The sequence below is a fragment of the Pelodiscus sinensis genome, chromosome 1, assembly GCF_052426305.1.
Source record: "Pelodiscus sinensis isolate ZL-2025 chromosome 1, ASM5242630v1, whole genome shotgun sequence".
Classification (NCBI taxonomy): Eukaryota; Metazoa; Chordata; order Testudines; family Trionychidae; genus Pelodiscus; species Pelodiscus sinensis.
The window spans coordinates 109491690-109504295 of record NC_143052.1 but is presented as its reverse complement, the minus strand read 5'-3'; the positions used below and the strand labels follow the sequence as shown (position 1 = coordinate 109504295).

At 46.5% G+C, this 12606-nt stretch overlaps 1 protein-coding gene across 4 annotated transcripts in view; it reads left to right on the top strand.

The window, feature by feature from the left end:
• The first annotated feature begins 2037 nt into the window (after positions 1-2037).
• SLC6A13 (solute carrier family 6 member 13) overlaps positions 2038-12606 on the top strand; it is a 64845-nt gene continuing 54276 nt past the window's right edge. For 2 of the 4 annotated variants that reach the window (XM_075940907.2, XM_075940898.2), the window contains exons 1-2: positions 3195-3346; positions 5004-5216. In XM_075940907.2, coding sequence (XP_075797022.1) covers positions 3280-3346; positions 5004-5216 — 280 coding nt within the window. In that variant the 5' untranslated portion in view covers positions 3195-3279. Of the gene's footprint in view, positions 2148-2272; positions 2348-3194; positions 3347-5003; positions 5217-12606 lie in introns of those variants that run through there. The other 2 variants (XM_006135436.5, XM_006135437.5) reach the window with 2 other exon arrangements.

Below are 12606 nucleotides of genomic sequence, written 5' to 3'. Positions count from 1 at the left end.
CACCCCTCACATCCTCATACACCTGTAGCTTTCAGCCTCCCTCTGCATCCTCACCCACCCCACACTCTTCTCTCTCTTCATTGCCCCCTCTCACTCACCCTTGTGTCCTTTGCCTAACTACATTATAAACATCGTTGCTGACTCTATTTTAATGTGTATGTGCAGCATCTACCACCCTGGGCCCTGTCTTGTCACTAAACAACAATTGCAATAATAAATAATGTGGAAGTATATGTATGCGTGCACGCCAGATGTGTGCACACGAATACATATGTGCATGTAGGTATGGGGGGGTCAGTTTCTACAATTAATTATGTAGGTATCTGCATTTCTGTGATTGTGGTCTATGGGTTTGCATTTGGGCTCCAAGAATGGGACTTTATCACAGCTTCAATGGGTTCATTAATGTGTGATCCTAATTCCACAATTACAATAACTGTAGTGAACAAAAAACATGGAGCTGGTTATGAAAAATGGAAAGAGGGGAGGGAAAGAATAATGAAAACCTTTGTGAAATTTCATTTTTTTTAAATTACCCTTTTGGACTAGGTTGCTGACAGCTCTAGTGTCCTGAAACAAATAAAACCTGAACTCAATATAACACATCTGTCCAAACAATAAACATGCCTGTTTGGGGCTTGTAATGAAAATGATCATGGGGCAAGATCTCAGGACAGGGTGGTGAGTGGAGCAAGGGCATTTGGTTTTCTGGGATTAGAAAGTTGGGAACCTGTCCCTAGCCCTAACAGTCTGAGTGGTTTGCCTCCAAGCCAGGCTGCAATACACCGACACAGCCCCTGTCACTGTTGCACCCTAACAGGGGTCTACCATCCCTGGACCACCTCCATACTCCCCATCCTGTTGCTGTCGGGGGCTGTCCTGGTCACTGGGGGAGGGGGGTGTCTCTTTCACCATGAGCAGCTCCTCTGGGGTTGGGTCATCCAGGGGTCTGGGCAATCTAGACCAGTTGTCTGCTTCCTCAGAGGTCAGGTTGACCAGTGGTCTAGGTGGTCCAAGATAGTCATTAGTTTCTTTCTGATCTACTGCCGTCTCCCAGTGTGGCAGCTTAGAGGGCGTGTCTGTCTCCTCTGGTGGCTGGGCTTCAACTGAGCCCTCAACTCTGCCCTTTATAGTTCAAGCCACACTCCTCCGCTTCTCCGACTAGTCTGACCCTAGCTGCTAAGGGCATAGTGAGGTGATCTTCCCTTTCTGGGACAGCGGGAAGCCAAACCGCCTCCCTACAGTGAGATTGTATTTCTCACCAGGATCTTCCCTAATGTGTCCCCCATTAAGAGTGAGATCTATGGCAATTCACTAGTTCAGGAGCTATGCTGGCTCCCTCTTAAGGGACACCAATGACTCCTGTCTCCTGCTGTTGGAAGAGACACCTAGATAAACGCTCCCAGGTCTGAGATAGGAATGGGGCAGAGATTAGTGGAATGTACTCCCGCTGTTGGGACCTGCGTGTAAAATTAATGATGGTGCAATAATTCATAATAGAGATCTAAAATTTTCCCCATACTTCTGCTTGCATAATTGGGAGGTAAATCCAGGCATCAGTCACTGGGGTTTGCCCAGGCATTGTGCTCATTCACTAGCCTTCTGAGGGAAGGCTTCAAGTTGTGTTATAGTGACTACAGTGACAATTCGCTATAAATTAGGTTCTGGTCTTACCTGTTTGATACAACCTGGAACTTGAACTTGCCTCTGGTATGGTCTGGAGAGGCATGTGTGAATTTTTCATGTATTATGCCTTGAACTGGAGGGAAGAGAGACACAAAATGAGTAACAGAGGGAAAGAGGAAGAGAAATAGCTAGAGGGGGGAGAAACAGAGACAGAGGGACAGAAGGAGACACACCGGGGGAGAGACTGACAGCCAAAGCAAGGCAGTCAGATAGTACCCTCTCACTCCAAGGAAAAAGTAAGACACATGAATGGGGGGGAGAGAGCCCCTTTTGCAATGGCCATGAAATCAGTCATGTGTAGGTTGTCCAGCCCTGGGGGAGTGGGGGAAGGAATGTGGGTTGGGCAAAGTGTAGAATTGCACCACTGCAGAATTTTTCTTCCACACTTTAAATAGCCAGTACCTTTCACTACTGCTTTCACATTTCCCTCCAGCCAGACCCTTGACAGCTCGTTCCTTAAGGTAAATGGCTCACTGTTTTCTTCTGCTTTCCTTCCCCCAACTCCGTTAGTTAACAGGTCAGAGTTTGCTGTTTGTTTAATAATTTTCTAGTGTGTAAAGCTTTTTCCCTCCCTTATTCTGAGGAATTGTCAGATGTTCGGGGAGAGTTTCTTACTGCTGTGTGGGTGGATACACAAGCAGACCTTCTGGCGCATGCTGAGGTAGAACCCCCTCTTTTCTAGCTATTTTGGGGAACACCATTTGTTGCCATTGTGTTTTTCAGCTCTTTGCAAGAAATGGCTGTACATGAGAATTAGCTGTGGCTTTGACAAGCACCTCAGTGGGGCACAGGAGAGATCAATGGGAGAAGCTGTGTGCTGGAATGTGTTTTCTATTGCTTAAATAGTTCTCGGCGCTCCTAGCTTATGCACAGTACCTAAGTAGGAGCCACAGCCATCCTTCTCCTTCTCAGCTTTGCTGCCGTTAGTACTCTTTGTTGGGAAGGAATAGGCACAAATATTCCATGAATTACTGCAGCAAAACCCTGGTACAATCTGTACCTCAAAGCAATGTTTCACTGCAGTATTCTGACACTCTGCCTGTGAAGGATTTTACACTTAATCCAGTCCCAGCCTCTCAGTAAAAGACTCTCTCTGGGGGAACTTTGCAGGACAGTGAACAACTAGGAGTAGAACAGCTGTGAGCTTCCCTACCAGCAGAAGCACTTTAATAAATAATGCCTGAGCACCGGCTCTGCAGGAATCCACAGTTACTGCAGTCCCAGCCTCTGTTAGCAGGAGTCACTGTTGGATAGGAGCAGCGGCTTTGGGCCGCTGACAGCTATTCATTTCTAACCTCACCTAGCAGACATTGTAGGGCAATGGTTTAGGGAATGGAGCAGGGGCACTGGCCTTGGAGGAATTCACAGCTGTTGCCCATCCTATGTTACACTTAATTTCACACAACTGCTATGCCTTTTCCTTCCCTGTAAGCTACACCTTTAAATCACTAAGAACTCTGCTCTCTCCAAGAGAGGCAGCTATTTTGAGAGGCAGAGCTGCTGCAGTGTCTTGCAGAGGAAACTCACACTGTGCCCTCATCGAAACCTTACTTTACTGCTTATTCTTGTTCTCCTAAAGGGGCACTTGTCAGCATGGGGGAAAAAAAATTCCCATTTCTCTCTGGAAAAATTGTATCTTCTCTACCTACAAGTAACACTGGTAAGATCGCTACACCTGACAGCCGAAACACTTTGCCCTGGATTTGTCGGTTTGTTTACTTTGTGCGCGTGATGGTGTTTGATGCATGGAACGTTACTCTCAGGATATAATTATGTTCACAGCTTCCCTGTGGAGTGGATCAGTTTCTTCCTTACTGAAAAAACCCATATAAATGGCAACACGGGAATAGAAAAACACTCATAAAATATCTTCAAGGCATTTTTAAAAATCTGGCAAAGCTTGTCTCCAAGGTTTGTACAGCTCCTGGGACAATGTGGCCTTGGTCTAGATTAAGGCCTGTGGGTGTTAGCATAATATACATAACTAATAATATTAGAAAACATTTATTACTTTAAGGATACTTTTTCACAAACTAGAGAGTTTGGAAGTGAGTCAGTTTTAAATACTAATGATGGTTTCACCCCTTTAATCCAAAATAAATTGGTGAGATTGAAAATGGGGTGCTTTTAGTATATTCTCCAACAGGAATTGTAAGGAATGGCACAAGAAGATCTAGTGGTGTTGGTCTGTCTGTGTCCCTCAGCTGTTCTAGCCTAAGAGAGAAATAAATTGAGGAGTCCCCAAATGAACTGTACTGGGGACTATTCAAACAAATTCATAAATGATCTGGAAAAATGGGTAAATGGTGTGGTGGCAGATTTTGCAGACAATATAAAATTACTCAAGATAAGTCCAAAACTCATTGTAATGAGTGTCAAAACTAGGTGACTGGCCAACAAAATAGGCAAAATTGTATGTTGGTAAGTACATATTGGAAAATATAATCCCAACTATACATACAAAATGATGAGATCTTTGAGCCATTGTGAAATTGCCATTCAGTGTGCAATGATGGTTAGAAAAGTTAACAGAATATTAGGAACCATTAGGAAAGGGATCACAATGCCAATATATAAATCCATGGTGTGCTTATACTTTGAATACTGCATGCTGTCCTGGTTTTCCCATCTCAAAAAATACACATTAGAATGGGAAAAGGTGCAGAGAAGGGCAACACAAATAAAGAGGGGGTATAGATCAGTTTCTGTAGAAGGAGAAATTAAAAAGAGGAGGGCTGCCCATTTTAAGAAAAGCGATGACTACAGGATGGGTGGAGATAAGACATTAATAAAATTGAGACAGATACTGAGCAGGTGAATAAAGCCTTTACATAAGCCTTTACATAACACAAGAACGAGGGGTCATTTGATTAAATTAATAGGCAGCAGGTTTAAAACAAACATAAGAAAAATAGTACTTCACGCAACACTACATTCAGCCTGTGGAACTCATTACCAGGGCATGAAGTTATCCATTTGTGAAGGCCAAAAGCATAGCTAAGTTCCATAAGAGACGTTCGTGGAAGATCGGTCTGTCAGTGGCTATTAGCCTAGATGGTCAGAGATGCGACCCCATGCTCCGAGTATCACCAAGCCTCTGACTGCCAGAAGCTGACTCTGGATGGTGGGAGATGGATCACTTGATAATTTGCTTTGTTCCGTTCATTATCTCTGCTGCTTCTGGCATTGGCCACTGTTTGAAGACAAGATACTTGGTGAAATGGACCACTGGTTTGACCCAGTATGTTCTTATACATTTCTGATGTGTTAAATGAATTGTAAACTTAATGCTGAAAAATGATTCCAATCCTTTGAAGGTGGGATGGATTACAGAGTTCCTGGGGCAGTGAGCAATGGAGAGACAATACCTGCTCATCCGGGCATGGAAAAGGAGAAAGAAGAGGCTACTCAAACACTGGAACGAGGCCATTGGAACAACAAACTGGAATACGTACTATCTGTAGCTGGGGAGATTATTGGCCTGGGTAACGTCTGGAGGTTCCCTTACCTATGTTACAAGAACGGTGGAGGTAAGTGCTTCCGTAGCTCTAACCACTTCAATCAGCTACCCTATCTATACTCTTATGTCCCTCCATAGTTCTCCATTGGCCTTAAAGCTCCGTGGTCACTTGCATTTTGAATTGCTCTCTGCCTATCTGCACTTGAAAGCTTTGTTTCCTAGAGGTGCTCAGTGAACTTGTTTGCACTTTGTGAGTATGCACCTGTATGTACAGCAGGCCTGGTTCCTAGAGGTGCTATGCTTGCCCAAGAAATGCATTTCTGGGAAGGTGGTGGGTGGACTGAGGCAGCAATATGCACTTGGTACCATATGTCTTGTAATTTTCCAGTGTCAGTCTGCACCAAATTTCCCACAAGTGCTGCGTGTGTTTGTCCATTGCTAGGCACCCTGTTTAATAGAGGTTTCCAGAGTCCTCATCTGCATCACAGGGCTCCATTTGTGGGAGTGCCTAGGGCAGGGGTGGATAATAATTTTCACAGGGGGACCGCTTAATGAATTTTGGTATGTGGTGACAGGCCAGCCTCCCCCCAGGGTTGTCTGGAGCTGAAAGCTTTGAATTAAAAACACAGAAAAGGGCTTGTGGCTCCTGGTCCAACCGCTACCATGTTGCCTGGCAATTGCCCAGGGTTGCTGCAGCTATTTTAAGGGCTCCCAGCTCCAGCTGGGGTAGTGCCAGGACCATGAGCCATTTAAATAGGATCCTGTTGCCTGAGCCACCGGTTGGAAATTTGGTGGCACGGGCAGTAGGATACAAGTAGAAAGTGGCCAGATGCAGCCCATGTACCGGATCTGGCTCCTGGGCTGCATCTTGCCCAGCCCTGGCCTAGGGTCTGCTGTCTATGTCCAAGAAGCCATTTCCTAGCAGTGACCAGAGTAGAGTTCTTCTCACAGCGTACGTCTAGACTGCAAGGCTATTTTGAGGTACCGGAGGTATCCCAATATAGCTACCCCGTGTCCAAGGAACGCATCCGCTATTTCAAAATGATTTTCAAAATAACGGATGCGCTGTTTCGGCATCCCTGTAAACCTCATTTCATGAGGAATAAGGGATGTCTCGAAAGAGTGTTTTGTTTCAAAATTTGGTGCCATTTAGGTCGACCAAATTTTGAAATGAAATAAAATTGAAATAGATACACAATTTGCGCTACTCAAATTGAGTATCTTATTTCAGTTTTAGAGTGCAGCCTAGACGTACCCATACAGGCCTGGCATATCTGCACATTTCCTAGACGCTCCCGATGAGTTAAGGACTCCAGGTGTAGTACGGGGGTTCTGTACCTTTTTCTTTCTGAGGCCCCACTGATATACTTGAAAACTCCACAGCCCACCAGTGCTACAAGAGCTGTTTTTCTGCATATAAAGCCAGGGCTGGCATTAGGGGGTAGCAAGCAGGGCAATTTGCCTGGAACCCCACACCACAAGGGGTTCCTGCAAAGCCAAGTTGCTCAGAGTTCAGCCCCAGGTGGAAGGTCTCAGGCCTTTGGCTGCAGTTCTGTGCAGTGGGGCTTTGGCTTTCTGCCCTGGGCCCTAGGAAGTCCAACATGGGGAGTGCTTGGTGGATCCCAGGGGTCTGGTAGAGGACCACTGGTGTAGTGCATGTCCTGGAGGGTACCCAGCATGGTTGTCTGACCCTGCAGAGATACCTGCCTCGTACTCATTGGGGGCCTGGAGAGATCCTGTAATGTGTATGAGTTAAATCACTGTAGGTGAAGGACCTGCCCACCAGGAAGTCGAACATTTAATAGCTAAATGCTTGGGCACCTCGAGGGAGCCAGTTTTCCAGAGGTGTCAGGCGCACAGTATTTCTGAGGGGATCTAGCTTCTCTATCACATCATCTGCCTCTCTTGTATTGCTAGTCGGTGGTGCTAACACTAGTGGCACGCCATCTCCAGGAGGGAGACGGGTGAGGGGAAGCACAGTGACAGCAGTGTCTGAGACAGGCTTTATGGGGAAAAGAGCTGAGGCAATATTCAGCCGTTGTTGTTAACGGTTCTAAATCCTGCTGGAAAGGGATAACAAGTAGAGTTCCTCAAGGGTCTGTTTTGGGACCCGTACTGTTCAATATCTTCATCAATGATGTAGATATTGGGATAGAGAGTACACTTATTAAGTTTGCAGATGATACCAAACTGGGTGGGGTTGCGACTTCTTTGGAGGATAGGGACATAATTCAAAATGACCTTAGCAAGTTAGAGAAATGGTCAGAGGTAAACAGGATGAGGTTTAATAAAGAGAAATGCAAAGTGCTCCACTTAGGAAGGAACAATCAGTTCCATACATACAAGAGGGGAAGCGACTGTCTAGGAAGGAGCATGGCGGAAAGGGATCTAGGGGTCATAGTGGACCACAAGTTGAATATGAGTCAACAGTGTGATGCTGTTGCAAAAAAAGCAAATATGATTCTAGGTTGTATCAACAGGTGTGTTGTAAGCAAAACTCGTGAAGTCATTCTGCCGCTCTACTCTGCACTAGTTAGGCCTCAGCTGGAGTACTGTGTCCAGTTCTGGGCGCCACATTTCAAGAAAGATGTGGAGAAATTGGAAAGGGTACAGAGAAGAGCGACAAGAATGATTAAAGGTTTAGAGAACATGACCTATGAAGCCAGGCTTCATGAACTGGGCTTGTTTAGTTTGGAAAAAAGAAGATTAAGGGGGGACATGATAGCGGTTTTCAAATATCTAAAAGGGTGTCACAAGGAGGAAGGCGAAAATTTGTTCCTCTTGGTTTCTGAGGACAGGACAAGGAGTAATGGGCTTAAAGTGCAGCAGGGGAGGTTTAGATTGGACATTAGGAAAAAATTCCTAACTGTCAGGGTGGTCAAATATTGGAATAAATTGCCAAGGGAGGTGGTGGAATCTCCCTCTCTGGAGATATTTAAGAACAGGTTAGATAGACATCTGTCAGGGATGGTGTAGACGGAGCTTGGTCCTGCCTTGAGGGCGGGGGGCTGGACTCAATGACCTCTTGAGGTCCCTTCCAGTCCTATTATTCTATGATTCTATGATTCAGAGACTCCTCTTGTGACTGAAGAAACCCAGCGTCGCTTCCATTCCCTGCAAATCTTCTTGCCTGACTGTGATGGCACGTACATGAGATGGATGTGTAGGTGGGGATGGAGTGTGTGTGTGTGTGTGTGTGTGTGTGTGTGTGTGTGACCTGCCTTCCTTGTCTGTCACACTGAGCACTCGGGGGCTACGAGGTAATAGTCAGTGATGGACATGTGAGCTTATGGGGGGTATTTCCATGTATCTTCTCTATGGGGAATTCCCCCATGAGATCAATTCACTATCTGGGAGGACTGGTTTTAGGGTTTACTGTTTAACATTTTTTTCTTAAAGAAAAATTGGAACCCTATCCTCTCCCTACAACTCCTGTTAGGGGCCTCGGATATTCCTGTGTTTTCTGCGGAGAATTTCTCCAGCATGTGGAGCAGGAATTACCCTCCCTGTTTGATTGCCAGTCAGACTCTCCTGAAGTTTTCAGTTGGCAGTGTGAGGGGCACGAGGACGTGTACTGAAATCTCCTGGATTTCACTTGGAAAAGTCTCCTGGATCTATATAAACTGCTTTCCCATGCCATTGGCATGAAGAGGATTAGCCCACTAGCTACTTTCACATTAGCTTTCACTTGGTATTTGTTTCTTTTCACCTAGTGCTTGGGAATGCTGTTTTATTTTTGAGGGGGGATTAGACAAAGGGTTTTTCTTGTTTTTCATTTTTAATCTGGAACGTATCTAGGTCACTAGCTGCGTGATTTCTGCTTTTATTTACTGCTCTATTCCCAGGGGCTCCCTATACAGCCCCAGAAGTACTTTGGGATAATGCGAGAACTAGGTGCTGCTGGAGCAGGAGAAGCAGTTCTCTAAGACACCCTACCCCTGTTGCTGATGTATATTAGTGAACCAGGATTTGGTAATGGTTATCAAGTGCTAGAGTCCCAAGAGGAAAGTGATGGCTTTGGGTACAGACCTTGTGAAGCTGTTTTATCAGAACACAGTTTGGTCTGATCAGTGGTCCCCAACCATTTGAAGCTGCCGGGTGCCAGGGGGCGTGGCCATTCGCCTGCTGGGTGTCAGAGGGCAGGGACACTCGTGCACCTGGGGGCGGGGCCGTACATATGACACATCCCCATGAGCCAAGTGCCTGGGGCCAGCAACCCTATGTGCCGTGTGGCCACGAGTGAGGTGGCCGCCCATTCGCAGTAAGCCTGGGGCCAGTGTTCTCCAGAGCCGTGTGCCCAAAGCCGGCACCCCCCAATATCTGTGTGCCCGGGGCCGGTGCCCCCCAATTTGCCAGGGGCTGGTGCCCGGCGCCCCCCAATTCGCTGCGCGCCCAGGGCTGGCTCCGGCCCTGCGCATGCGCCCAGGGCGAGGCTAGCCCCGAGCACTTGGCAGGCACAAATGCCCCTGCGGGCGCCATGTTGGGGACCACTGGGTCAGATAGTTCAGGGTAGAGGGAGATGAGCTTCCAAAATGTTGTCATAACTAGAAGTGAACCGGACCCAGAACTACAGACCCAAGCATGTGGGGGAGTTAAATTCTATATCCGAATCGGTCATCTGGGGATGGCATCAGTGTGAAATTATTCACACACTATTTTTTCAACAGACACTGCGGATTCAGTTGGACCAAAACGATTTGTGAATTCATGAATTGTTTCAGTCACAGAGCGGGAAAAAACCCTCTAAAAATATCAAAGTGGTTTGTTTCAGCATTTCCAAAGCAAAGTGTTACATTTTGTTTCATAGTTTCCCTCAATTATATTAGAAACAATTAAAACCTTTTTAAAAAAAACCTCAAAATCAAAATGAAATTTTTGGGGCATTTTGGTTCAATAAACTTTTTGATATTTTGCTTCAACCTGAAATTAATCTTTTGTTTTAAAAAATGTCAAACCCACCCTTGAACTGGATATTCAGTTTTGCACAGCTCTGATTGCAACTCTCTCTAGCTGCCTTCCTCTGAAGTTTAAAAAAAAAAATTCATAATGCCATGGGTTTTTTTGTAAAGTGAGGAGGAGGTTATCAAACAGCCTTTTTTGGGGAAGAGTGATGTAAAATGGGGAGTAGCTGAGAAATCTGTTTGAGTCCTGTGAAACAGGGCGGATCATTACTTCACCTTTCTTGTTGGCTCATGTCCACTTTTTGTAAACAAAGAATCATGTATTGAATATTTAGAGTTCAGTATTCAATACCCCAAGTCCAACATGAAAGAAGGAACACATGTTCTTCCTTTTCCACTCTGACTGGACTTAGGTTGTGCCTTGCCTGGAAGGGGTTAAACCCGCTCTAAAGACCTTGTCTTCTCTGCTTGAGAAATACTGGGGAAGCTTGTGTGGCGGAGGAGAGGGGGGAGCGGGAGTCAATCTCCCACCCTCTGTGTGTCAGCCCCACATACACACCACCTCTGGACTTAGGCTTGGTTGGAATCTTACTTATGAGAACAAAGCAATAACACAAAGGAACTGTGAGGGGTTAGAATTACAAAGCCAAACCTCAAAGACCCACTGACTTCACTAGATTACAAACTCTGTAAGAGCTTTAGGACTTGACCTAGCCTGTGCCTAGGGCAGGATAAAACGAGATTCAAACTGGGAAAATTGACCTAAGACTTGAGCCTGTTTTGAGACACAGTTAAAGGCCCTGAAGTGCTACATGGAACCCTGTTGTAACCAGGTTGACTGTGCTGTAACTGATTCCTTGGACTGTAGTGCACATGGGGCGCAAGGCCTTAAGCACTTGTGAAAAGCTATTATTGCTCCGCTACGTTACACCACTTTTTGTCACTGTCTGCGTGGTGGCAATCCCATCCTCCACTGCTATAATTAGAAGTCCTCTTGTTTTAAAGCTGGGACATAACTAGTCTGAATCATAGCTCATTAACGTGGTTGTGACTGTCCGTCGGCAAGAAGAAAAAATGGCAAGTCACAGCTTTGTGTATGTGATGCTTAGCACTGGGTGGGCCAAAGGGAGGATAAGGGGCTGCCACCCCTGACAAAGCATCCTCCTTTTTTGCTAGTTGTCTTCACTGGGAACCCATGAAGGGGGCCATAAGGGCTTCATGTTCAGATTTCTTGTGCCTCTTTCCTGTGAGCCTGTGGTACATGGAACATGCTACCAGATGTTGGAAAGGGTCTGCTGTATTGTACTTACACCTTGCAGGGAGTTAAGGTGAAAGTTACACATGGAGTTACAAGAGAAAGGAATGACAAAGGCTGATTGGCAGGTCAAGTGTGATAATACCACAGGTAATCAGTGTGGGAAAGCGCTAAGTGTGGGACTGGGCTTTCTCTGGGGAAAGGGAAGAGGTGAAAAGAAAAAGAGGTGTCCCAGGTGTGTGTGTGTGTGTGATGGTGTACCATGGCATCCTCATGCCTGAGGTGTGCAATGCAGTGGTGTCAAAAGCGGGAATCCTTGTAAGTGACTGGCTTTGAAGCTTGAATTGCAGCAGCCCCTATACTTCGCAGAAAGACTCAAGCTGAAATATATCAACTGGAAGTCAGGTAGAGGTGAGCCTATCCTTGCTTTGGGTTGTCCGCTACTGGAAAGAGCCACTTGGTATTCCTATATGTGCAGACTTGAACTCATTGTGAGTAATGTCATGATCCATGCTGTAGAAGGGGAGTCTGAGGTAGGATTCCGAAATGAGCACACTGTTGGGTTTATCGGAATCCATCTTGGACAAACTAGAGATAGCCAGAGATCCTGAGGGAGGGCTGGAGCTCAGCATAAACTGGATGAAGCCCAAGTAAGACAACTATTTTTGCTAAGGAGGGGAGGTCACTTGGTAGCTTGTGTGAAACAAGTGAGGTTGCAGTATTTTTATTTCTGAACAGATGATCATCTCAGAAAGACACCCCCTCTCCATGGCACCTACGGTTTTGTAGACATTCTCAGGAGAGGTCAAGGACTCTGCCCTATTCTTCCTGGATGGTGACCTCTGTGCCTCAGGGCTGAATCTTGCTGGTGAGGGAGCAGTGTGGAGAGCTTGGTCTTGCTTTTTAGGGCGGAGACTGTGTTGTGAGTGAGGGGAGAGCTTTCACCTCCAGAGCTATCAAGTTGGCAACTTTTACCAAGCTCCCTGCTGCTCCTATGGGCTGCAATTTATGGCCAATCAGAGTGGCGGGGGAAAAGCCTCAAGGCAGGACTTTGCTTCGCTGCCATTTCCCCACCTGGGGGAGGGGGAAGGGTAGCAGCAGTGTGTTGCTGCTGCCTCCCCCTGCCAGGCAGAGCCCATGGGTTGGATCTGTCCCTGGCTTGCCTGACTCCAGCCCACAAGGATCAGGCCTCCCCCCTGCCTCAAAGCAGGGAGCCAGTACTGGCGCTCCAGACCCGCAAGGGAGGGCCACGAGGCAGGACATAGGGCTGGAGAACCAGCGCTGGCTCCCCAATGCTAGGGGGG